At 49.7% G+C, this 22,917-nt stretch overlaps 1 protein-coding gene and 1 pseudogene across 1 annotated transcript; one reads left to right on the forward strand and one right to left on the reverse strand.

Annotated features, from left to right (window-relative positions):
• Positions 1-132: 132 nt before the first annotated feature.
• On the reverse strand, positions 133-22,876 carry IL27RA (interleukin 27 receptor subunit alpha). The gene is made up of 14 exons (XM_069590886.1): positions 22,569-22,876; positions 22,017-22,134; positions 16,612-16,769; positions 16,372-16,526; positions 14,057-14,216; positions 13,891-13,964; positions 9,278-9,461; positions 9,001-9,189; positions 6,417-6,518; positions 6,183-6,341; positions 2,177-2,302; positions 1,484-1,577; positions 1,173-1,266; positions 133-829 (listed from the first exon to the last, which is right to left on the reverse strand). The coding sequence occupies exons 1-14, from the start codon at positions 22,669-22,671 to the stop codon at positions 578-580; spliced, it is 1,968 nt and encodes a 655-aa protein (XP_069446987.1). The 5' UTR covers positions 22,672-22,876; the 3' UTR covers positions 133-577.
• Positions 18,469-20,844, forward strand: LOC138440851 (large ribosomal subunit protein uL13-like; annotated as a pseudogene).
• Positions 22,877-22,917: the final 41 nt, after the last annotated feature.

The raw sequence follows: 22,917 nt of genomic DNA on the forward strand, positions 1-22,917 counted from the left end.
GGTGTTGGCCCACGACCACCTGACCGTCTGCTGGTGGGAAGTGGAGGGCTTGACTCTGCTAGAAGCAAAGATTCAGTCAGAGTTAAATAGATGTGGCTGCTCTAACAAAAAGATCTCAAGCTAGAGAAGCTATCAAAAGTGAAAAAAATTTATTTCTTTGGACACTTCTATGGGATCACTTGGAAACTCATTTTCTCTGTTTCTTGCTCTGCCTTCATCTTGGGTGTGGTCAAAGCTGTATCACAGGGTGTATCAATGCTCCAGCTCATGGGAAAGGGAAGGCAATGTGGAAGAGCCCCCACCCAGACCCAGCGTTGGCATGCCACCTCTGCTTGTGTTTCACCGGTGAGAACTCAGTCCGGCATTACACCTAGCTGCAAGGGAGGCTGGGAGTGCATCCGACTACAGTTCTGTTATAGGAGCAGGACAGATCTGGGGAGTAGCTGCCACTCTGGATATCACATATTTTTCCTTTGCTCCCCCATCCATCCACATTTTCCCTATAGGGCCAGGCCCTTCTCCGTAGGGGTCCTTTAGTCTCAGCTCTTCCTTGGCTGGGTGTCCTCAGGCAAGTGACTCAGCTCTGAGCCTCTATGTCTTCATCTGTCAAAGGAGCTCCCCTGTCCTCTCCTGAGGTCGGTTCAAGCCGTAGCCTGGAGCCTGCAGTGGGGCCCAGAAGGCCCAGCTCCTCAGGTGTGGGCAGGAAGTGTTTCTCATATCCAGAGTCCAGTGGTGCCAAGGGCTGGGAGGGCTCCTTAACTGGAACCTCCTCTATTTCCTCCACTTCCAGGATGGGTGAGTCACCAGGGGGCTGGGCCTGGGGCACCTCCTGGGGAGAGAAGAGGCCGAGATTGTTCCCCTTGTACCTGTGAGTGTGTGTGCTAAGTTGCTTCAGTCATGACTCACTCTGTGACCCTATGGACTGCCAGGCTCCTCTGTCCATGGGATTCTCCAGGCAAGAATACTGGAGTGGGGGGCCATGCCCTCCTCCAGGGATCTTCCCCAGCCAGGGATCAAACCCAAGTCTCCTTCATTGGCAGGTGGATTCTTTACCACTAAATCCTGGGAAGCCCCTTCCCCTCATACCCTCCACCCTAGTTCTCAACTATCCCCCACTGTCCAGCTTTCCTCAACCCCCTAGAGGGCTCCAAGAAGCCCGGCTTTTCACTCACCTTCACGTGCGGCAGGCTGAAGTTGCTATTGGCAGGGTCAGGAATCTTCTCCCAGACCCAGTGGGGCAGTATCTTGTGCCGCAGATGGACACACCTGGCAAGCAGGTTAGGAGTCAGGGCAGGGAAGCCGGGTGGCTAGATACCCATGCCCAGATGGCAAGGTCCAGGAATGTCCCAGAGCTCTGAAGCATCATCCCCTTATCCCCGAAGCCCCCGCCCCTGCTCTCCACCTCCCCCCTGCCAAGCCAAGCTCAGTGATGCCCAGCTGCCCTCCCCACCTGGGCAGAGACCCGTGTGTCTGACAGCCTCACCTGCTGCAGGTGGCCAGGCTCACACCACAGCCGGTCAGGAGCAAACCCCACAGCAGACAGACAACAGACAGAACCTTCCAATTCAGGGTGTTATCTGGAGGGCAAGCAGGAGGGGCAGAAGAACACTTGGACACCAAGAAGGCTGGGAGGGCCCAGGGAAGGCTCATGGGAGGGGCAGGGAATGGGTAAGGGAGTGGATAAATGGGCAGGACTCATGAAGGGGTGAGGGCTTCCCAGGTGGCCCAGTGGTAAAGAATCTGCCTGCCACTGCAGGAGATGCAGAAGACTCGGTTTCGATCCCTGGATTGAGAAGATCCCCTGGAGAAGGAAATGGCAACCCACTCCAGTATTCATGCTGGAGAATCCCATGGACAGAGAAGCCTGGTGGGCTACAGTCCATGGGGTCACTAAGAGTCAGACATGACTCAGCGACTGAGCATGCACACATGAATCGCTAGGGGGAGGCTCAGAGTGAGAGTGGGACTTGGGAGAAGGTCAAGGTCAGGGATGGGTGAAAGGGTCAAAGACACACATTGCCTGTTAACCCACAGCAGTGTTCAGCAGCATCAAAATGCATCATCAACATCCCCAAGTCAAAAGGTTGTCTACCCAATGAAGTTCAGTAAGGATTATGTAACTCCCCTCCAGGGGAACAGGGCCCCCTCCCATAGTAGTCCCACCCCAGACCCCTACCTGGTAGGTGAAACTGGAGGCTTGGACCAGGTGGGCCCTGTCCTGCGATGGTGGAGGCAGTCATCCACAGCTTGCAGGGACCCCAGTGAAGGTCAGGCAGGGTGATGGTTTGGGTGCTGCCAGTCACTGGAGGACATACCCAGAGAGGTGAGGGAGGCAGTCAAGTCCTGCCTCAGGACCTTTGCACGTGCCCTGCCGTCTGCAACACTCTCCCAGATAGCCACATGGTTCCCTCCTCCCCTCCTTCAGCTCTTTGCTCACAGGTCACCTATTTAGTGAGAACTTTCCTGACTGCTCCCCCCTACCCCAACCAATTAAAACAGCACTTGCTTCTCCATTCATCTTCCTAACGTTATTCCTCTGCCCAGCACTTACCATCATCTGACACACTGCATAGATAGTATTTACTTTATCTATGCCTGCACGCCCCTCATGAGAAAGTTAGGGCCCCGAGGGCCATATTCCTAGAGTCGTGTCCAACTCTAGTCAGTGCCTGGCACATAGAAAGCACTAAAAAATGATCTACAGTTGACCTCTGAACAAGGTAGGGGTTAGGGGTGTCAACTCTTAACTCTGTTAAAAATCCGAATACAGTATAATTTATAGTCTGTACCTCCTTGTCTGTGCTGCTGCTGCTGAATCTTTGCGACCCCATGGACTGTAACCCACCTGGTTCCTCTGTCCATGGAATTCTCCAGGCAAGAATACCGGAGTGGGTAACCATTTCCTCCTCCAGGGGATCTTCCCAACCCATGGACTGAACTTGAACCTCCTGCATCCCTTGCCCTGGCAGGCAGGTTCTTTACCACTGAGTCACCAGGGATGCCCTCCTTATCTGTGTTCCTCAATAGGGGTTCCCTGGTGGCTCAGATGGCAAAGAATCTGCCTGCAATGCAGGAGACCTGGTTTGGTCTCTGGGTGGGGAAGATCCCCTGGAGAAGGGAATAGCTACCTGCTCCAGTATTCTTCCCTGGAGAATTCCATGGACAGAGAAGCCTGTGGGCTACAGTCCATGGGGCTGCAAAGAGTCAGACACAACTGAGCAGCTCACACACACTCTGTAATTCCTAGTTCCACATCAGCAGATCCAACCAACCATAGATAGCACTGTTAAAATTTACTATGCAGAAAAGTCACGTATAACTAGACCCGCAGAGTTCAAACCTGTGTTGTTCAAGGGTCAAGCGTATATTGGAACAAATAAAAGAATGCCATGAATATCATATCCCTCGGAATGCACAGGACCCAGTGAAGGGAAATTTGCTTCAGACCAGGGGAAGACATCTGCACCTCCCAGAACTGTTGTGGTTACTTCTTTGACCATGCCTTACAGGTGTGGGATTTTCATTCCCCTGCCAGGGATTGAACCTAGACCTTCAGCTGTTAAGAGTCCTAACCACCTGTCCATCAACTATTATCAGTCATTGATAAAGGGCTGCAACTGAAGGGCCTTGATTCCCCAGCACTTCCAGCTGTTGAGGCAGGCAAAATGTTTCAGACCAGAAAAAGCCCTCAGGCCAGGAACGCAGCTGCCAGAGACTGGGAGATAAACTCTGAGCTCTGAGTGGGGCCCTGATGCCACCCATCACAGTAAATAAGGCTCCTGAAATCCTTTCTCAAAATCTGTGGTGCCATGTAGCCTTCCCCAACTGCGAATTTTCCAGAACTGGGGCTCCTATTCTTATGGTCTTGGAACTCCATCCTTAATCTCTCACTCGACGCCCTTCTCAGGCTGTCTCAAGTTCTTTACACCAAGGACAAACTGCGGTGTTAAATCTCAGCCTAGAACTTATTGCTAGATCTGAAACTTGAGTATCTGACCATCTCATGGACAATCCCACTTGGATGAGCATGTCACGTGCAACAAATCCAAATGGGTCCCCCAAATTCTTCTCTCAAGACCTTACCACTGGACCGCCAGGGAATTCCCTGTTTTGCGTGCTTTTTAACTGAATATGCCATATAAAGATATCCAAGCTAAAACATCGAGGAGAAAAAGAGAGCTGCAAGACATCAGGCATAAGCTTTAGGGGCCTATAACATGGTTCTCCTTTCATAATAATAGGTACATGTACTCATAAAAGGAGAAAGGGGAGCAGAGGATGAGGCGGTTAGATGGCATCACCCAAACAGACATGAATCTGCGCCAACTCCGGGAGATATGAAGGACAGGGGAGCCTGGCATGCTGCAGTCCATGGGGTCGCAAAGAATCAGACATAATTTAGCAACTGGACAACACATAAATATATGTGATTTTTAACCCAGTGATATCTATGTACTCATGCAAAGTGCAGTTAGGGCAAAGCAACTATGTTTAAAAAAAAAAAAAGGCTTTATCAGTTAGAGACAAAGGCAGAAGTACCAAATTATTTAAGGGTGAAATGACACCAAAGACACACTAGGTAAAAAGTGTGGGGGATACACTCAAAGAGGAATGATTAAATGCAGTTCACTATTGAGACCAGATGGTGGGCGCACAAGGGTTTGCTACACTGCTTTTCCTCCTTTCGCTTGAAATTTTCTTTAGTAAAGAAGTTTAAAACTTTCAGACGACACAACTCAAAAACAACACACAAAAAAACACAACTCCCATCTTTGTGTTAACATACACAGGGCAAAATATGGAAGCTGCGTGATCAGAATCACTGAAGTGATGAGAACGCTGATACATTTGAGTATACGTGCTCCTTTGTCAATTTTTAAAGTACTTTTATTTCTTTATTTTTGGCTGTGCTGGGTCTTTGTTGCTGAGCGGGTTTTCTCTAGCCGCGGCGAGCAGGGGCTACTCTCTAGTCGTGGAGCACAGACTTCTCATTGCGGAGGCTTCTCTTGTTGCAGAGCGTGGGCTCTAGGTAATCGGGCTTCAGTAGCTGCAGCACGTGGGCTCAGAGGTTGAGGCTCTCTGGTTCTAGAGGACAGGCTCAGAGCTGTGGCACACAGACTGAGTTGCTCCGAGGCATGCGGGATCTTCCCGGATCAGGGATCGAACCCTTGCCTCCTCCACTGGCAGGTGGATTCTCCACCACTGAGCCACTAGGGAAGCCCCAGTGTGTCAGTTTTTAAAACAAGAACAGATAACTTTTGTAATCAGAAGAAAAGAATATTTTGAATGTTTATTACTTTTTTTATGGTATGTATGTATGAGATGATAGATGTTAACGAAATTTATATTGGGAATTATTTCACAATATTTATAAGTCAAACAATTACAATGTACACCTTAAACATACACAGTGTGTTTGTCAATTATATCTCAATGGGACTGTGGGGGAAAGGGTAATAAAGATAATTTAGGGACTTCCCTGGTGGTGCAGCGGTTAAGAATCTGCCTGCCAAAGCAGGGGACACAGGTTTGATCCCTGGTCCACGAAGATCCCCCATGCTGCAGAGTGACTAAGTCCATGCTCCACAACGACTGAAGCCTGAGCACCTCAGAGCCTGTGCTCCACACCAAAAGGAGCCGCTGTGATGAGCAGCCCGTGAACTGCCACAACTAGAGAAAGCCAGCAAGCAGCGACGAAGACCCAGAGTAGCCAAAAATAAGAAGGGTACTTTTAAAAGGAATCTGTGCTCAGAGGAAAAATTTAGCCTACATTCAAAGGTATAAAAAAGAAATAAAAATCATATGTAATCCTAAAATCCCTATTGATGCTGGGGAGGAATTTCTTTTCATAGTTGTGTCTCTGCTTTGCTCAGTGCTGGGTTTATTGTACAAAAGTGGAACCAGCCCACAGAGTTTTATAATCCTTTTATCTTTTCACTTAATAAAATATGACAGGCATCTTTCAATGTCAATAAATATAGATCGGACTCTTCATTTTAAATGGCCACATGACAGTCGATTACACCGACAGCCACCAGGGTTATTACCCACTAGGGAACCCAGGATATCAGGTTTTCTCGTAGGGGCTGAGAAGGAGCCAAAAGGTCCCGTCTGGGGGCAAGGGGAGGGGTAGACTGATGGGTGGGTCGGATGGGGGCTGGGGCAGAGGCAGTGGAGCTCACCGTTCTTGCAGACAGAAGGCCTGGTTCCACTCTGTGTGCACAGGGTGTAGTGGGTGAGATGGCCCCGAAGTTGCTGCCTTGGGACCTCTTCCCACGCTACAGCAGGGGTCCCTGAGGGGGAATCCTGGATTCGCCAGACCACTGGCCCCGATAACGGTACTGGAGAGAGAAAGTTCAGTGGGTCAAGTTCTGCCAGGATTTCAGAACCCTCCGTCCTCCAAGCCTACCACTTACCTAGCTCCTCTCTGAACTTCCAGACGGAGGGGGCCGGGGCCAAGCCCCAAGGAGAGATCGCGGTCACTGTGATTCGGTAAGGGACCCCTTCCTTGAAATCCACTGAGTAGGGCAGAAGCAAAGACCAGTTAGAGCTGGCTCCCCTCCCCAACGCGTTTCTTATTTTGTAAGGAATCTTCATTTGTGTCTCCAGAGGGACACTCTGCTACAAGGGTTTGAGGAAAAGTAATTTATCTGGGAGGTAACCATAGAGAACACCAACAGAGCAGTGGGGAAATGAAGCAGGGAAGGAAAGACTCCCAGGCCAACTGCGTTAGAGAACAAGATCCCAACATGACCAGCCAAGGCTCAGTCCCACTGGTGCCCTCTGGGTGGCAGAAGAGCTGACATTCTTGAACTCCATCCCACCCAAGGAGGGAGGGAGCTGGGGTATTTATCCATCGACCATTATCAGTCATCGGTGAAGGGCTGTAGCTGAGGGGCCTTGATTCCCAGGCACTTCAGCTCTCTAGGCAGGCAAGATGCTTCGGGCCAGAAAAAGCCCTCAGGCCAGGAACGCAGCCGCCAGAGACTGGGAGATAAACTCTGGGCTCTGAGTGGGGCCCTGACATCATCCATCACAGTAAATAAGGCTCCTGAAATCCCTTCTCAAAACCTGTGGTGCCCTATAGCCTTCCTCAACTGGGAATTTTCCAAAACTGGGCTCCTCTTCTTCTGTCCATATATACTTATAGTCTTGGGACTCTATCCTAAGTCTCTCCCTTGACACCTTCTTAGGCTATCCCAAATTCTTTACACCAAGGACAGACTCCCCAGTGTTAAATCTCAGCCTAGAACTTATTGCTAGATTTGAGACTTGAGTATCTGACAGTCCCTTGGACAATCCCACTTGGAGGAGCATGTCCGGTGCAACAAAGCCAAATAGGTCCCCAAAATTCTGCTGTAAGACTCCCCAACAAGAACCTGCCTGCTTCTCTCCCTTCCTCCCAGAAGGAGCAAATACAGTTCTTTCTGAAAGGAAAAGTGTTAACTCCCTCAGTCGTCTCCGACTCTTTGCAACCCCATGGACTGTAACCCGCCAGGCTTCTCTGTCCACGGAATTCTCCAGGGTAGAATCCTGGAGTGGGTCAGCATTCCCTTCTCCAGAGAATCTTCCAGACCCAGAGACTAAACCCAGGTCTCCTGCAGTGCAGGCAGATTCTTCACTGTTTAAGCCACCCGGGAAGCCCACAGTCTCTTCTGGGTTCCTCAATTCCAGCCCTCACCCTCCCAGTCTGTTCCTCCCACAGCAGCCAGGGGGCACCTGTGAGCAACCGAGTCAGGACACACCCTTCCTCTGCTTAGAACCCTGTGTGGCTCCCGCCTCACCAGCAGAAAAAATCAGTCTTCTCCGTGAGCCACAAGGCTTTGCACATTCTGCCCTGTCCCCTCCCTGCCCTCACCTCCTCCCACTTTCCCCTTTGCTCATTCTACGCCAGCCACACTGGCCTCCCCACTGTCACTCCAACACATAAGGCACATTTCTGCCTCAGAGCCTGTGGACTGTTTGTCCCCTCTTGTTTTTCCCTTAGACATCCTCATGGATCCTTCAGGTCTTAGTTTAAACGCCACTTTCCCAGAGAGACTTTTTTCTTTTTTTTTTCCCTAAAATAAATTCTTCCCTCCTCCCCCTTACCCTGATTTACTTTGCCCCAATTACATTACAGGGGTTTCCCTGGTGGCTCAGTGATAAAGAACCCTCCTGCAATGCAGGAGACACAAGTTCGATCCCTGCGTCAGGAAGATCCCCTAGAGACGGAAATGGCAACCCACGCCAGTATTCTGGCCTGGAAAATCCCGTGGACAGAGGAGCCTGGCAGAGTCAGACACAACTTAGCAACTCAACAACAAACTGCATCACAGAGGCATTTGGGTTTTGTTCCAATGGTTGCCGGCCCTACAAGATGAGGATGGAGATGTTGGTGGGGATGAGGGTAGGGATGCTGTTGAGAGGAGAGTACAGTGTTACAGTTCAGGGTTTGGCTTTAGGAACCTGACTACGTGGTTCAAATCTTGGTTCCACCACATACTTGCTGTATGGCCTCAGGGGAGTTGCTTAACCTCTCTGAGCCTTTTTCTTTATCTTCATGATAACAGCAGAAACCTGCTTTATAAGGAAGACTGAATGATTTCATGCTGATGGAAAGGCCAATACACATCAGCTGCCATCACTGTGTTTGTTGTTGTTCAGTTGCTAAGTCGTGTCCAACTCTTGTGACCCCATGGACTGTAGCTCTCCAGGCTCCTCTGCCCAGGGGATTTCCCAGGCAAGAATACTGGAGTGGGTACCACTTCCTTCTCCAGAAGATCGTCCCAACCTGGGGACTGAGCCTGCATATCCTGCGCTGCAGGCAATTCTTTACTGCTGAGCCACCGGGGAAGCCCATCGTTGTGTACCAGTGTCTAGAACAGGGCTTGGCACACAGTGGGTAGTCAATGAATAGTTCTTGCATGAATTAATAATACTTGTGGCCTTCCTCTGCAAATCTGGCCTCTCCTGTTCTCCAGCAGCTGAAATGGGAATTCAGGTGCCCTTCGGCCTCACCTGGCAACACTGCACTGAGGTTCCCAGGAGGAAGCCGGACCCAATTGAGGTCCTCTGAGGGGTCGCCATCTCGGATCCAGTCCACCACGTGCTCCTGCAGCTCCCCAGGCTCCTGTTGCCAAGTCACTAGGAGCTCTGTGTTTCCAGAGATGGTCTTGACCACCACGCCATGGGGGGCAAAGTCTGGACCTGGAGGATGGGGAGGAGAAATCTCACCTGTCTGCTTGGGCAGTCTCCACTTGCGCCTCCAGGGCATCTCACAAAGGAAGTTTCTTACCCAAGCAGGTCAAAGAGAGGTTGGTAGGAGACTCCCAGCTTGTGGCATTCACGGCAGACACCCCTACCCACTCCGCTTGGGTGGGGATGGAGAAGTTGCAGTAGGGGGTCTCCTCCTGGATCACCTCCTGATCTTTAACCTGGATCCAGACTCTGTAGGTCACCTGCATGCAGAGCCCTGAAGCCTGAAGGATGCGGGGAAGGAGGGGTGAATCTCTCTCCTTATCAGGCACATACTGTGCATCTCAGTGAGGTCACTGGATAAACCCATCAGTGAAACATTTTTGTTGGTTTCACCGTTGTTTAGTCCTGAAGTCGTGTCCGATTCTTTTGTGACCCCATAGAGTGTAGCCAGCCAGGTTCCTCTGTCCATGGGGTTTTTCCAGGCAAGAATACTGGAGAGGGTTGCCATTTCCTTCTCCAGGCCAATCCTCCTGACCCAGGGATCGAACCTGCATCTCCTGTACTGGCAGGTGGGTTCTTTTTTTTCACGGTGCAAGTGAGGAAACCAAGTCTCAGAGTGGCTCAACAGCAGAAGTGAGATTAGAATACAGCTCATGAGCCAGAACTAGGGTGCAAAACAAGAAAGGATTCCCCAAATCCAATCAAGATAAATTATAGTTTAATGCAATATTTTTAAATTTTATTTTTACTGAAGTATAGTTGATTTATGAAGCTGTGTTAATTGCTTCTGTAAGCAAAGTGACCCCCCCACACATATATATATACACACATTCTTTTTCATACTCTTTTCTATAATGGTTTATCACGGGATATTGAATATAGTTCTCTGTTCTACAGTAGAACTTTGTTGTAACATATTATTTTAATCAATCAAAATTAATGCAAAAAAAAAGCAAACCGTGACAAACAAATTATCAAGATTTTCAGTAAGGGACTTCCCTGGTGGTGCAGTGAGTAAGAATCCGCCTGCCAATACGGGGAACATGGATTCGATTCCTAGTCCGGGGTAATTCCACATGCCGCGAAGCAACTAAACCCATGGGCCAAGACTACTGAAGACTGCTCACTCTAGAGCCAGCAAGCTGCCAGCTGCTGAGCTCACGAGCTGCAGCCACTCAAGCTGTCTGTAGCCTGTGAGCCACCAGAAGAGAAGCCCCTGCAGGAAGAAGCTCCTGCACGGCAACTAGAGAGCAGCCCCTGCTCTCTGCAACCAGACAAAACCCACATGCAGCAACAAAGACCCAGTGCAGCCAAAAGTAAATTTTCAAAAACAAGAGGAAATAAAGTGATTTCTAAAAAAATATTTTAAGTAAAGATAAAATCTGGCCACGCACTTATATAACCCTGCCTCACTCACCTTACCCCATTCTGTCCTGTGTGGTTCTTAGGGACTGCAAATTTCCCACTGTTGTACAGAGGAGCGGTTATGTGTAGCAAAGAGGATGGTACCTTCCAGAGTCCTTTGGGGAAACTTGTGAGAATATCTGGTTGCCTCAATGATTGGTATTCGATGCTCAAGAGCCAGGGACGCTACCCTCTCCTAGAAACAAAAAGTTGTCCTACCTCCCTGTGACTTTAGAATGTCATCCCAACTGGAAACTTCTGTAGATACAAAAATCTAGCAATTTTAGCTGATCCTAAGACCAAACACCATTTGATGTATAAACACAAAATCTTTGGGGACCTGGTTTTAATATTCACTGAATGTTAAAATATTCTGAACATATAGGGACTCTCCAGGCAGTTGCAATTATCAATTTCCAGCATGATCTGTGTTCTGATCAGAGAGTTTCTCAACGTGTCTTGCCTTGTCTCATCCCTTTGAAGTCCTGGGAAAGTGGCTCAATAGCCTGGCATGTGGACGACTCTGGTAAATGTCCTGTTTGGAATGGAAAGAATGCATGTTCGAATGCTTCCTATGTGAGTCCACTCGGCTGTCTGCTGGTCACATGCTCAGATCCGCTAGATCTTGACTTGTTTTCCATCTGCTTGTTATGGAATTCCTTAGAGGAGCATATGAAAAATCTCTCACAATGGTTGTGAATTCATAGAGTTCTCCTTGTAGTTCTGTCAACTTTTACTTTATGTCTTTTAAAGCTATGTTATGAGGTACATGGAGCGTCCCTGGTGGCTCAGACGGTAAAGAATCTGCCTGCAACGCAGGAGACCCGGGTTTGATCCTTGGGTGAGGAGAGTCCCCAGAGGAGGGCATGGCAACCCGTTTCAGTATTCTTGCCCGGAGAATACCATGGACAGAGATGCCTGGCGGACTACAGTCCGTGGGCCCACAAAGAGTCGGACACCACTAAGAGACTAACGTAATCCTTTCAGGTAGGTACAGATTTAGTACGCATGTCACACTGGTGAACTGAACACTTTTGCCATTATGTAGTAGCCTTGTTTCCCCTCTATTTTCTACTGAATGCTACAATACACTGTATACTGTATGTTATAACACAATACACTGTATCCATTTTAAAATGCATATATATATATATATATATGGGTTATAAGAACTCTATTTCTTTTTTATAATTCTATTTGTGTATTATTTATTTGGGGCTGTAACGGCGCTTCGCTGCCTCACGGGCTTTTCTCTAGCTGCAGACAGTGGGGCCTACTAGTTGCGGCACTCGGGCGCCTCACTGCGGTGGCTGCCCTCGTGGAGCACAGGCTCTAGGCACACAGGCTTCAGCAGCTGCGGCACATGGGCTCAGCTGTGGCTCCCGGGCTCTAGAGTAAGGCTGAACGGTTGCGGCACACAGGCTTAGTTGCTCAGTTGCACGTGGGATCTTCCCAGATCGGGGACTGAATCCCTTTCTCCTGCACTGGCAGGCAGAGTCTTTCCCACTGAGCCCCCAGGGAAGCCCTGAGCTCTGTACTTCAGTTCAGTATAGTAAAGGGGCATTACAAGGTATGTGTCATAAAACAGGGACACTGAGGGGCCTCGCTGGTGGTCCAGTGATTAAGATTCCACGTTTACAATGCAAGGAGCACAGGTTTGATCCTTCGTCAGGGCACTAAGACCCCACAGGCCCTGGAGCATGGCCAACAAAAAGTGAAAAAAAAAATTTAAATACATGAAATAAAGGCAGTGAAACTGTGAATTATGCTTTGAAAGCCAATAAACATCAGCTCTGCCATGTACCAGTTATGGTTTGGGGCAACCTCTCTATATCTCAGTTTCTCATCTGTAAAGTTTGTCAATATAAGTAAGTGTATAGGCTAGGACCTGGCACACAGTAAGAGCTCTGGAAATATTATGCATGGTTAAAGTGAGTGATATTATCAGATCGTGTGGCCCAAGAAAGTGAGAGCCCTGTTATTTGGTTTCTCGCCACGTCTACTGTGAGTCAGGGCCTTGCAATGCATGGAACCAACTAGGGGCTTAACAGACTTGGGTCAGTGAGAACTGTTTCATTCCTGTCTGTCATCTCACAAGCCCAGTTTTTGTTTTGGCTTTTTAAAAATATTTATTTATTCATTTGGCTGCACCAGGTCTTAGTTGAGGCATGCGAAATCTTCAATTTTCATTGCAATAAGTGGGGTCTTTTAGCATATAGCATCTAGTTCCCTGACCAGGGATCAAACCCAGGTGTCTTGCATTGGGAGCTCAGAGTCTTAGCCACTGGACCACCAGGAAATCCCTACAACGCCCCCTCCCCCCACCTCTTAAAATTACTTATCTATTTTGGGGCTTCCCTGGTGGCTCAGAGGTTAAAGCGTCTGCTTCCAATGCGGGAGACCCGGGTTCGATCCCTGGGTCGGGAAGAGCCCCTGGAGAAGGAAATGGCAGTCCACTCCAGTACTCTTGCCTGGAGAATCCCATGGATGGAGAAGCCTAGAAGGTTACAGTCCACAGGGTCGCAAAGAGTCGGACACGACTGAGCGACTTCACCTTACCTTCACCTTATCTATTTTGTTTTTGGCTGTTCGGGACCTTTGTTCCTGGACTCTGGCTTTTCCTAGTTGCTGCGAGCGGGGACTACTCTAGCTGCGGTGCTCGGGTTCCTCACTGTGGTGGCTTCTTTTATTGCAGAGCACGGGATCAAGGGCATGAAGGCTTCAGTAGTTGTGACACCTGGGCTTAGTTGCCCCAGGGTATGTGGGACCTTCAGCCCAGGGACTGAACTCATGTCCTGCATTGATAGGCAGATTCTTAGCTACTGGACCATGAGACAAGTCCCTACAATGCCCTTTTGACACTAACATCAAAGCCCTTAGCATACCTGGCTATACTTTGTAGAGCTGAGCCTGTATTGCTTCTAAATCTTTGCACCCAGCGTCCCCCCCGCCTGGAACACTCGTAGCCATCTTCAAGTCTCAGTTCAGATCCCCTACTTTCAGTCACCATTGGTGGAGTCTTGCTCTGAGCCCAGCGCCATGCCAGGACCTCCCTGATGATCCCCCTCCTTGAAGCCCTAAAGCAGCCTCCGTTTTGTCTACATCATTGTTTTCTGGTTTTGGGGTGTTTTTGATTTTGCAGCAGTGGGCAGCTTGTGGGATCTTAGTTCCCCAATTAGGGATTGAATCCACGACCTTGGGGGTGAAATCTCAGAGTCCTAACCGCTGGACCACCAAGTAAGTCACCGCAGCATCGTTATCCAGGGTTTCCTGGCATGGGCAGAGAAACGGGTCTTCACAACTCACCTTCCACAGAAGCAGGGGTTCCTGTCTACCCGGTGCCCCACAGATGTTCCCCATGATCCACACGTCTTTTGGAGCTGGTGAGGATGGAAAAAGAAGAGACAAATGGGAATGGCGTGATGGCCAGAATTCCAGGAGAGGAAAAGATGGGAAGCCCAGAGATCCTCACCAGAGGGTGGTGTCTGGAAGGGCAGAATGGGGCTCCACTCGCCCCAAAGATCCTCCTCTTTGTCCACGTGGCAGCGGCCGGACATCTCGTAGCCAGTGGCCAGTTCCAGGTCCTGGATCTCAATGGGCATCAGAGGTATAGACTTCACTTCCGGTTCCAGCTGCGGGAGTGACATGTGAGCGATGAGGCTGAAGGCTGAATTGAAAGTTGACCTTTTATATGTCAATGTGTGTGCTCAGTCACTTCAGTCCTGTCCAACTCTTTGGGATTTCCTGGACTGCAGCCCACCAGGTTCCTCTGTCCATGTGATTTTTCTGGCAAGAAGACTGGAGTGGGTTGCCATGCCCTTCTCCAGGGAATCTTCCTGACCCAGGGATAGAACCCATGTCTCCTGCAACTCCTGCGTTCTTTACCACTGAGCCAGCTGGGAAGCCCTTAGCTGCCAATCGGATGACCAGTACTGTCTTGCTTTGCCTGGGAGACAGAGTGGGTTCTCAGGACACAGGGCTTTCAGTTTTAAAATTGGATAATCCCTGGCAAAAAGAGATGATTTGATTATCCTTTGTGCCAGCTATAGCAGTAGGTGGGAAATTCTATTATTGTCCTCATTTTACAGAGGTCAAGTGACATACCCAAGGTCACAGAGCTGGTGAGTACTACAGCTGAGATTCATTCCCAGGCAGTAGGATTTCAACGTCTGTATCTTAGCACCGTTCTGAACTGCATGAATATTCCCAGTGAAAACAAGTCTACCCTACCTTGTGGTGTTTTGCACCCCAAGCTGTGACTGAGATAGTTGGTTATCCCCAATACCCATTCTCGGCTGCTTCTTTTGGAAACCTTGAGTATCTGTCAGGACCATGTATCAAGAATAAAGACCACACTTCCCAGTCTCCCTTGCAATCAGGTGAGACAATGTGACTACGTTTTGACCAATGAGATATGAGATGAAAGATACATGCAACTTTGGGGTTGTGCTCTTAACGTGTTTGGGCAGGCTCCCCAACTCCTGGGGTCCCATTGCTCTGGAGCTTTTGTCTTTTTTTTTTTTTTTTTGCTGTGTGTGAGCTTGGGAAAGTTGCTTAACCTCTCTGAGATTCAGTTTCCCCAACTATGAAACAGAGATCATAAAATAATCTATATATAGGGAAGTCGGGAGTCCTCATTAAGATCATCCATGCAGATTGCTTAGCTTGGTACCTGATGTGTGGCTGGTACTTGGAAATATGAGCTTCTTTTATTATTAACACTTTCAAGTGTTTATTGAAAACCAGGCTCTTTTCCTCATCTGTAAAATGGGTAGGCACAAAACACATCTACCTCAAAGAGTTCTTATAAGGATTTGATAAAGAGTCTCCAACACTGTGTGGCACACAGTAAGTGCTAAGTAGTATCTGCTATAAACCTTTTTTTTTTTTTTTTTAGTGTTCATTTATTTATTTGGCTGCACTGTGTCTTAGTTGCAATATGTAGGATCTAATTCCCTGCCCAGAGATTAAACACTGTATCAGGAGCATGGAATCTTAGCCATTGGACCACCAGGGAAGTCCCCTGCTGTTAACCTCTTACTTTAAGGTTCATGTAAGTTATCTGAGGAGACAGCAAGGAGATCAAACCAGTCCATTCTAAAGGAAATCAACCATGAACACCCATTGGAAGGACTGATGCTGAAGCTGAAGCTCCAATACTTGGGCCACCTGATGTGAAGAGCCAACTCATTGGAAAAGACCCTGATGCTGGGAAAGATTGAAAGCAGGAGGAGAAGGGAATGACAGAGGATGAGATTGTTGGATGGCATCATCAAGTCAATGGACATGAGTTTGAGCAAACTCTGGGAGATGGTGAAGGACAGGGAAACCCGGGGTGCTGCAGTCCATGGAGTCGAAAAGAGTTGGATACAACTTAGTGACTGAACAACAACAATTCATTAAATGAAAGTGTTTGAGGAAGTTCACTGAGTTTCTCAAGAATTCCAAGTGAAGGGAATTAATTCCCCGGCTGTCCAATGGTTAGGACTCCATGCCTTCACTGCTGACAGCTGGGGTTCAATCCCTGTTCAGGGAACTTAAGATCCTGCAACGTGCATGGCATGGCCAAAAAAACCAAATTCCAAGTGGGACTGCATGGAATTTACAGATTATCTTGTGGGGGTACATTTTTTAGCTGAACAAGATGCACATACAGACCTCTTGTGAGCGATGTGGACAGACTCCAGGGGCAGGTGAGGAACAAGATCTGGGCTAGATCTCTGATTTGGGAATGATGTCCCAGGCCCCACCAGAGTAGGGTGGGGGGAAAGGTTCCCTGACACTCACCAGCACCCAGGACTCCTGGCACCTTCGGTAGTAAAACTGGCAGACCAAGACCTTATGGGGTGGCCATGTAGGAGGGGCCCACTGGATAATGGCCTCCAGGGGGTCATCTTCTGAGAAGTCCACATCAGGGTATAGGTGGGGGGCATCTGGCTTCACTGAAGAAGGGGAAATGCATTGAGCAGGGGCCTCCAGGACCACCCACCCCACACACAACGCATCCCCAACACTCCCGCCCATTACTTCGGGTTTCAAGGTTCACAAAGACTGGGGGCCAGAGAGGCTGGCCGGCCTTGGCCACCCAGACAAGGAGTTCATCAGACGTGGTGAGCTGTTCCCGTGGGATGGTCACCCAGTTCTGGCCGGTGGGCACCGCCACGGTCCAGGTTTTGTTGGAATGGCTGTGAAGAGAGATGGGGAAATAGAGGTGATAGACAACAGGCTGGGCCCTGAGTCTTTAATGATAACATCTGCTCTGCCTGGGTTCAAGTCCTAGTTCTGCTTAAGAACTGTGTGACCTTGAGCAAGCAACTTCTCTGTGCCTCAGTTTCTTGACCTACAAAATGAGAGTGATAAAAGTGCCTGCGCAAAGGGCTGAATAGGGGAGGGGAATCAATGAGATGAGATATGAAATGCATTTAGAACAGCCAGCAGGACTTCCCTGATGGTCCATGCACGTGTGTTCAGCTGCTCCGTCCTGTCTGATTCTTTGCGCCCCCGGGGACTGCAGCCCGCCAGGCTGCTCTGTCCATGGGATTTTCCAAGCAAGAAGACAGGAGTGGGTTGCCATTTCCTCCTCCAGAGGAACTTCCCGATCCAGGGTCAAATCTGAGTCTGTTGTGTCTTCTGCATGGGCAGGTGGATTCTTTACCACTGAGCCACCTGGGAAGCCCTTCCTCTGGTCAAATGATTAAAAATCCACCTTGCAATGCAAGGGAGGCAGGTTCCATCCCTGGATGGGGAACTAAGATCCCGTGCTGTGGAGCAACTCAGCCCGAGCGCAGCAACTACTGAGCTCTCGTGCCACAACTAGAGAGTCCATGCACTGCAATGAAGGTCCCTCATGCCACAACTAAGATCTCATGCAACCAAATTAAAACATTAAAGAAAATAATAGCAAGCATCAGGGGCACATACATGTTATATAAGCATTGGTTATTTTATTTATTGAGCACCTATTATATATATCCACATTTACTTCTGTATTTTCTTGGGCTCCAAAATCACTGCAGTGATTCAGCTGTGAAATTAAAAGATGCTTGCTTTTCGTAAGAAAAGAATGACAGCTACGACAAACCTAGACAGTGTTTAAAAAGCAGACATCACTTTGCTGAGAAAGGTCCCTACAGTCAAAGCCATGGTTTTTCCAGTACTAACATGTGCGGCTGTGAGGGTTGGACCATAAAGAAGACGGAGTGCCAAAGAATTGACCCTTTCAAGTGTGGTGGTGAAGAAGACTCTTCAGAGTCCTCTGGACAGCAAGGAGATCAAACCAGTCAATCTTAAAGGAAATTAACCCTGAATACCCATTGGAAGGACTGGTGCTGAAGCTGAAGCCACAATATTTTGGCCACCTGATGCAAAGAGCCAACTCATTGGAAAAGACCCTGATGCTGGAAAAAACTGAGGGCAAGAGAAGAAGAGGGCAGCAGAGGATGAGATGGTTCGATAGCATCACCTACTCAATGGACATGAATCTGAGCAAACTCCAGGAGGTAGTGGAAGACAGAGGAGCCTGGCGTCCACGGGGTCAACAAGATTCTAACTGAACAACAACAAAAACAACTATTCAGTCAGCTAATACATACTGTGTGCCAGCCCCTGCTGTAGAAGCTGAGAATAGGACTATGACCAAAGCAGGCAAGGATCCACTCTCCAGAGCTGGTATTTCAGTGGAGGAGGCAGGTGAAACACATATAAATATATAACTGATGGTGGTAAAAGCAATATAAAGAACAATCAAGGGAGTTCCCTGGCTGTCCAGAGGTTAGGACTCCACACTTCTATTGCAGGGGGCACGGGGTTCAATCCCTGATAGGGGAACTAAGATCCCACAAGCCTCCCAGTGAGGCCAAAAATAGGGAAATAATCAACTTTTTTTTAAAAAAACAGATCAAGCGGGACGAGGAAGATGAGGCGTGCTGAGGTGAAGCGTGACAGTGCTGTTTTAGTAAACATGGTCAGGAGAGCGCTCTGGTGAGACACGTGAATAAAGGCCTGAAGGAGGTGGGTGCAGAGTTCGTGAAGGATCTTCCTAAACGAAGAGCATTTTACAAAGGAACAGCAGCCAAGGCAAGGGTCCCGAGGCCAAACTGTGCCCGGTGCTTTTTCTTTTTTTTCTTTGATAATTTTATTTATTTGTTTTTGGCTGTGCTGGGTCTTTGTTGCTGCGCACGGGCTCTTTTCTAGTTGCAGCAAGTGGGGGCTACTCTCGAGTTGCGGTGTGCAGGCTTCTCATTGTCGTGGCTCCTCTTGCTGTGGAGCACGGGCTCTAGGGGCGCCGGCTTCAGTAGCTGTGGTGTGTGGGCTCAGTAGTCGCTCCAGAGCACAGGCTCGGTGGGGCTTCCCAGGTGGCGCTAGTGGTAAAGAACCTGCCTGCTAATGCAGGAGACATAAGAGATGCAGGTTTCATCCCTGGGTTGAGCAGATCCTCTGAAGGAGGGCACGGCACCCCCCTCCAGTATTCTTGCCTGGAGAATCCCAAGGATAGAGGAGCCTGGCAGGCTACCGTCCATGGGGTCGCAAAGAGTCGGACACGACTGAAGCAACTTAGCACACGCAAGCACAGGCTCAACAGTTGTGGCACACAGGCCTGGTAGCTTTGTGGCATGTGGGATGCTTCCCAGACCAGGGCTCAAGCCCGAGTCTCCTGCATTGGCAGGTAGATTCTTTAGCACTAAGCCACCAGGGAAGAGATGGTTAGATAACATCACCCACTCCTGACTCAATGGACATGCAAACTCTGGGAGACAGTAAAGGACAGGGAAGCCTGGCGTGCTGCAGTCCGTGGGGTCGCAAAGAGTTGGACGTGACCTAGCGACTGAACAACAACGACCGAGAGAGGAGTTGAGGATGTCCCAAAGGATTGGATTTCAAAGGTTCAAATCAAGGCCTTCATTAAAGACAAAAACACATGCTGGCAAAGATGTGGAGAAATTGGGGCCCTCTTACGTTGCTGGTAGGAACATAAAACGGTGCAGCTGTTGCAGAAAACAGTTGGTTCCTCAAAAAGTTAAACGGAATTGCCACATGACCCAGCAATTTTACTCCTAGGCATATACCCCCAAAGAACTGAAAAGAAGGACTCAAAAACGGGCACACACACATTCTTAGAAGCGCTGGTCACAACCACCCGCTGCAATTGCTCAACGGTGGAAACAGATGAGTCCATCAACAGGTGAGTAGATGAACACAGTATATCCGTTTCAGTAGAATATTGCTCAGCTGCGAAAAAAGGAATGATGTTCTGGTTCATGCTACAACGTAATGAACCTGAAAACCACGCTAAGTGAACGTATATAGATATCAAAGACCACATAAGGCATGATTCCACTTATGAGAAAGGTCCAGGACAGGCAAATCAAAGGGATGGAAAGTAGATGAGCAGTTGTCAGGGGACAGGGATTGACTGCTGTTAGGGACAAAACTTCCTTTCGGGGGTAATGGACATGTTCTGGAATGAAACAGAGGCACTGGTTGCATAACAGGGTGAAGTACTAACAGCTACTGAACTGTTCACTTGCAAATGGTTAATTTCACCTTATGCGAATTTCACCTCATTAAAAAAACAAAAAAGCTTTCCCTGGAGGCTGCCGAAGATGGAGGGGCAGGTCCTGGTGCTTGACAGCCAAGGCCATCTCCTGGGCCGCCTGGCGGCCATCGTGGCCAAGCAGGTGATTCTAGGCCGGAAGGGTGTGGTCGTGCGCTGTGAGGGCATTAACATTTCTGGCAATTTCTACAGAAATAAGTTGAAGTACCTGGCCTTTTTCTGCAAGTGGATGAGTACCAACCCCTCCCGTGACCCCTACCACTTCCGAGCCCCCAGCCGCATCTTCTGGCGGACAGAGTGAGACGTCTTGCCCCACAAGACCAAGCGAGGTCAGGCTGCTCTGGAGCGCCTCGAGGTGTTTGATGGGATCCCACCAACCTATAACAAGAGGAAGCGAATGGTGGTCCCCGCTGCCCTCAAAGTTGAGCGTCTGAAGCCTACTCGGAAGTTTGCCTGCCTAGGGCACCTGGCTCATGAGGTTGGCTGGAAGGACCAGGCAGTAATGGCCACCCTGGACGAGAAGAGAAAGGAGAAAGCCAAGATCCATGATCGGTCGGAGAGAGCAGCTGCTCATGAGGCTACCAAAGCAGGCAGGAAAGAACATCGAGAAGAAAACTGAGAGATTCAGAGGTCCTCAAGACTCACGGGGTCCCTAGTCTGACCCCAATTAACCTGACTGTTTATTCTTCAGAAACAAACAAACAAAAAGTGACTTCCTCTTATTCCCTCGTGCAGGCATGCATGCTAAGTTGATTTGCAGCCCTATGTACTGCAGCCCGCCAGGCTCTTCTGTTCCTGGGACCCTCCAGGCAAGAATACGGGAGTGAAAGAATACTGGAGTGGGTTGCTATGCCCTCCTCCACGGGATTGCCCCAATCCAGGGATGGAACCCATGTCGCTTACATCTCCTGCATTGGCGCGTGGGTTCTTTACCATCAGCGCCACCTGGAAAGCCCTCTTACTTTCTCGTTCTCTACAAATTAAAACCCTTCTGGACATGGATGGTGGTGATGGCTGCACAACAGTGTGACTGTACTTAATGCCACTGAACTGGACACTTTTGAAAAGACTGAGGGGACTTCCCCGGTGGTCCATTGGTTAAGAATCTGCCTGTCAGAGCAGGGGATGCGGGATGGATTCCTGGTCAAGAAACTGGGATCCTACATGCCCTAAGGCAACTAAGCCCACGCACCATAACTAGTGAGAATCCTTCAAGCCGCAACTAGAGAGTCGGAGCTGCGAAGAAAATCCAGCACAGCCAAAAGAAAGCGATTGAGAAAGAAGGGGGTAAATTTTATGTGTACTTTACCACCATTAAAAAAAAAAAAAAAAAACCAACCTCCCATGCCAGTTCCCATCTTCAAATGCTCCTTTTCCTCTACTCTCTCAGCCAAATTTGAAATGAATTTGAGTTTCCAAGTGTGATTCATCACGAAGCAATATCAGTCACCCCCTCAGACTGTGGGCTCCATGGGGCTTTCTGTGTCTCTTTCACTGTTGCATCCCCAGCACCAGATCAAATGATCTTTCCATGTTCTCAGAGAGGTTAAGCTACTTGCCTAAGGTCACACAGCAATAAAAAACAACTTCTAATCATTAAGCATTTTCTCTTTCCCAAGTGCCTAAACTCATTGAATTCTCAGAACCAACGCTGGGAACCAGCTTCCATTATTATCAGCGTTTGGTAGAGGAAGAAACAGAGGCTCAGAGAGGGAAAGTGACTGGTTCATGGTAACCAGCAAGGAAATGAGGGAATCTGGAACTGAAGGGCTAGAGAGTAGGGTCAGGCTGGGAGGTGAGGGTGGGCAGGACGAATGGGTCCTCTGAGAAGGCTAGAACCTGAGTGGCTTCAGTGTCCCCGTTACCCTACGGTACTCACTACTTCTGGCTCTGGACATACAGCACGGAGGGGGCTCCCAGGTCCTCATGAGGCTCCCAGGAGCAGTTCAGGTTCCCCAAGGGTCCAACTCCATAGCACTGCAGTGGCCCCGGGCTGCCTGGAGAGGGAGGCAGGAGGGTTCCAAGGAAGGGGGTCAGTTCCCCCAGCCTCGGGCCCACCCCAGAACTTCTGACAACTGTGGAGGGCGATTCAGGATCCCTTACTAAAGCGAGCAGCAGGAAGGGGGCGCTGGCCACCGCTCCCCAGGCTTTCGGCATAACTCCTCCCCTCCCACCAGCCACATCCTGTTAACTACCCCCCCACTCCCGGACAAAAGCCCTTACCCTACCCCGCGCCTCCAACCCCGGCCTCGCTACCCACCTCGCTACCGCCCATTCCCCAACCCCTCGCATCGCCCGGCCCCTACTCCGGGGCCTGGGAGAGCAAAGTGACTTCTGGACCTCTGCCATTCATTCCGCAAACTTGAGGGTCACGCTGGAGGGTGATGGGCGCGTTCGCGAGCGTGAGACACGAGCTCGCTCCAGAACTCACCCTGGGGCCGAGTCCGGCTGAACAGCAACAATAGCAGCAGCAGCAGCAGCAGCAGCATCGGCTTCGGCCGCGGTGGGAAGGGGGCGGCCGGGCCCCCCCGCATGGCACTCCCGCGCCCCCCCAGTCCGGCCCGGCCTTTCCCGGCCCAGCGCGGCCGCGCCGCCCGCCGCGCTCTCGGGGACCAACGCCTGAGCGGCGACGGGAAGCAGAGCCACCCCTCCCGGCCGCCTCCGCGCCTTGCGCTGCGGGTCCCCGCCCCTTATCTGCACCGGAAAGTTCCCGGCAGAACTCGCAGGGGCTGGGGAGGGGGTGGGGGCTGCGCTGAGGGCGTGGCCGAAGCTCCCTTGAT

The sequence above is a fragment of the Ovis canadensis genome, chromosome 5, assembly GCF_042477335.2.
Source record: "Ovis canadensis isolate MfBH-ARS-UI-01 breed Bighorn chromosome 5, ARS-UI_OviCan_v2, whole genome shotgun sequence".
Lineage (NCBI taxonomy): Eukaryota > Metazoa > Chordata > Mammalia > Artiodactyla > Bovidae > Ovis > Ovis canadensis.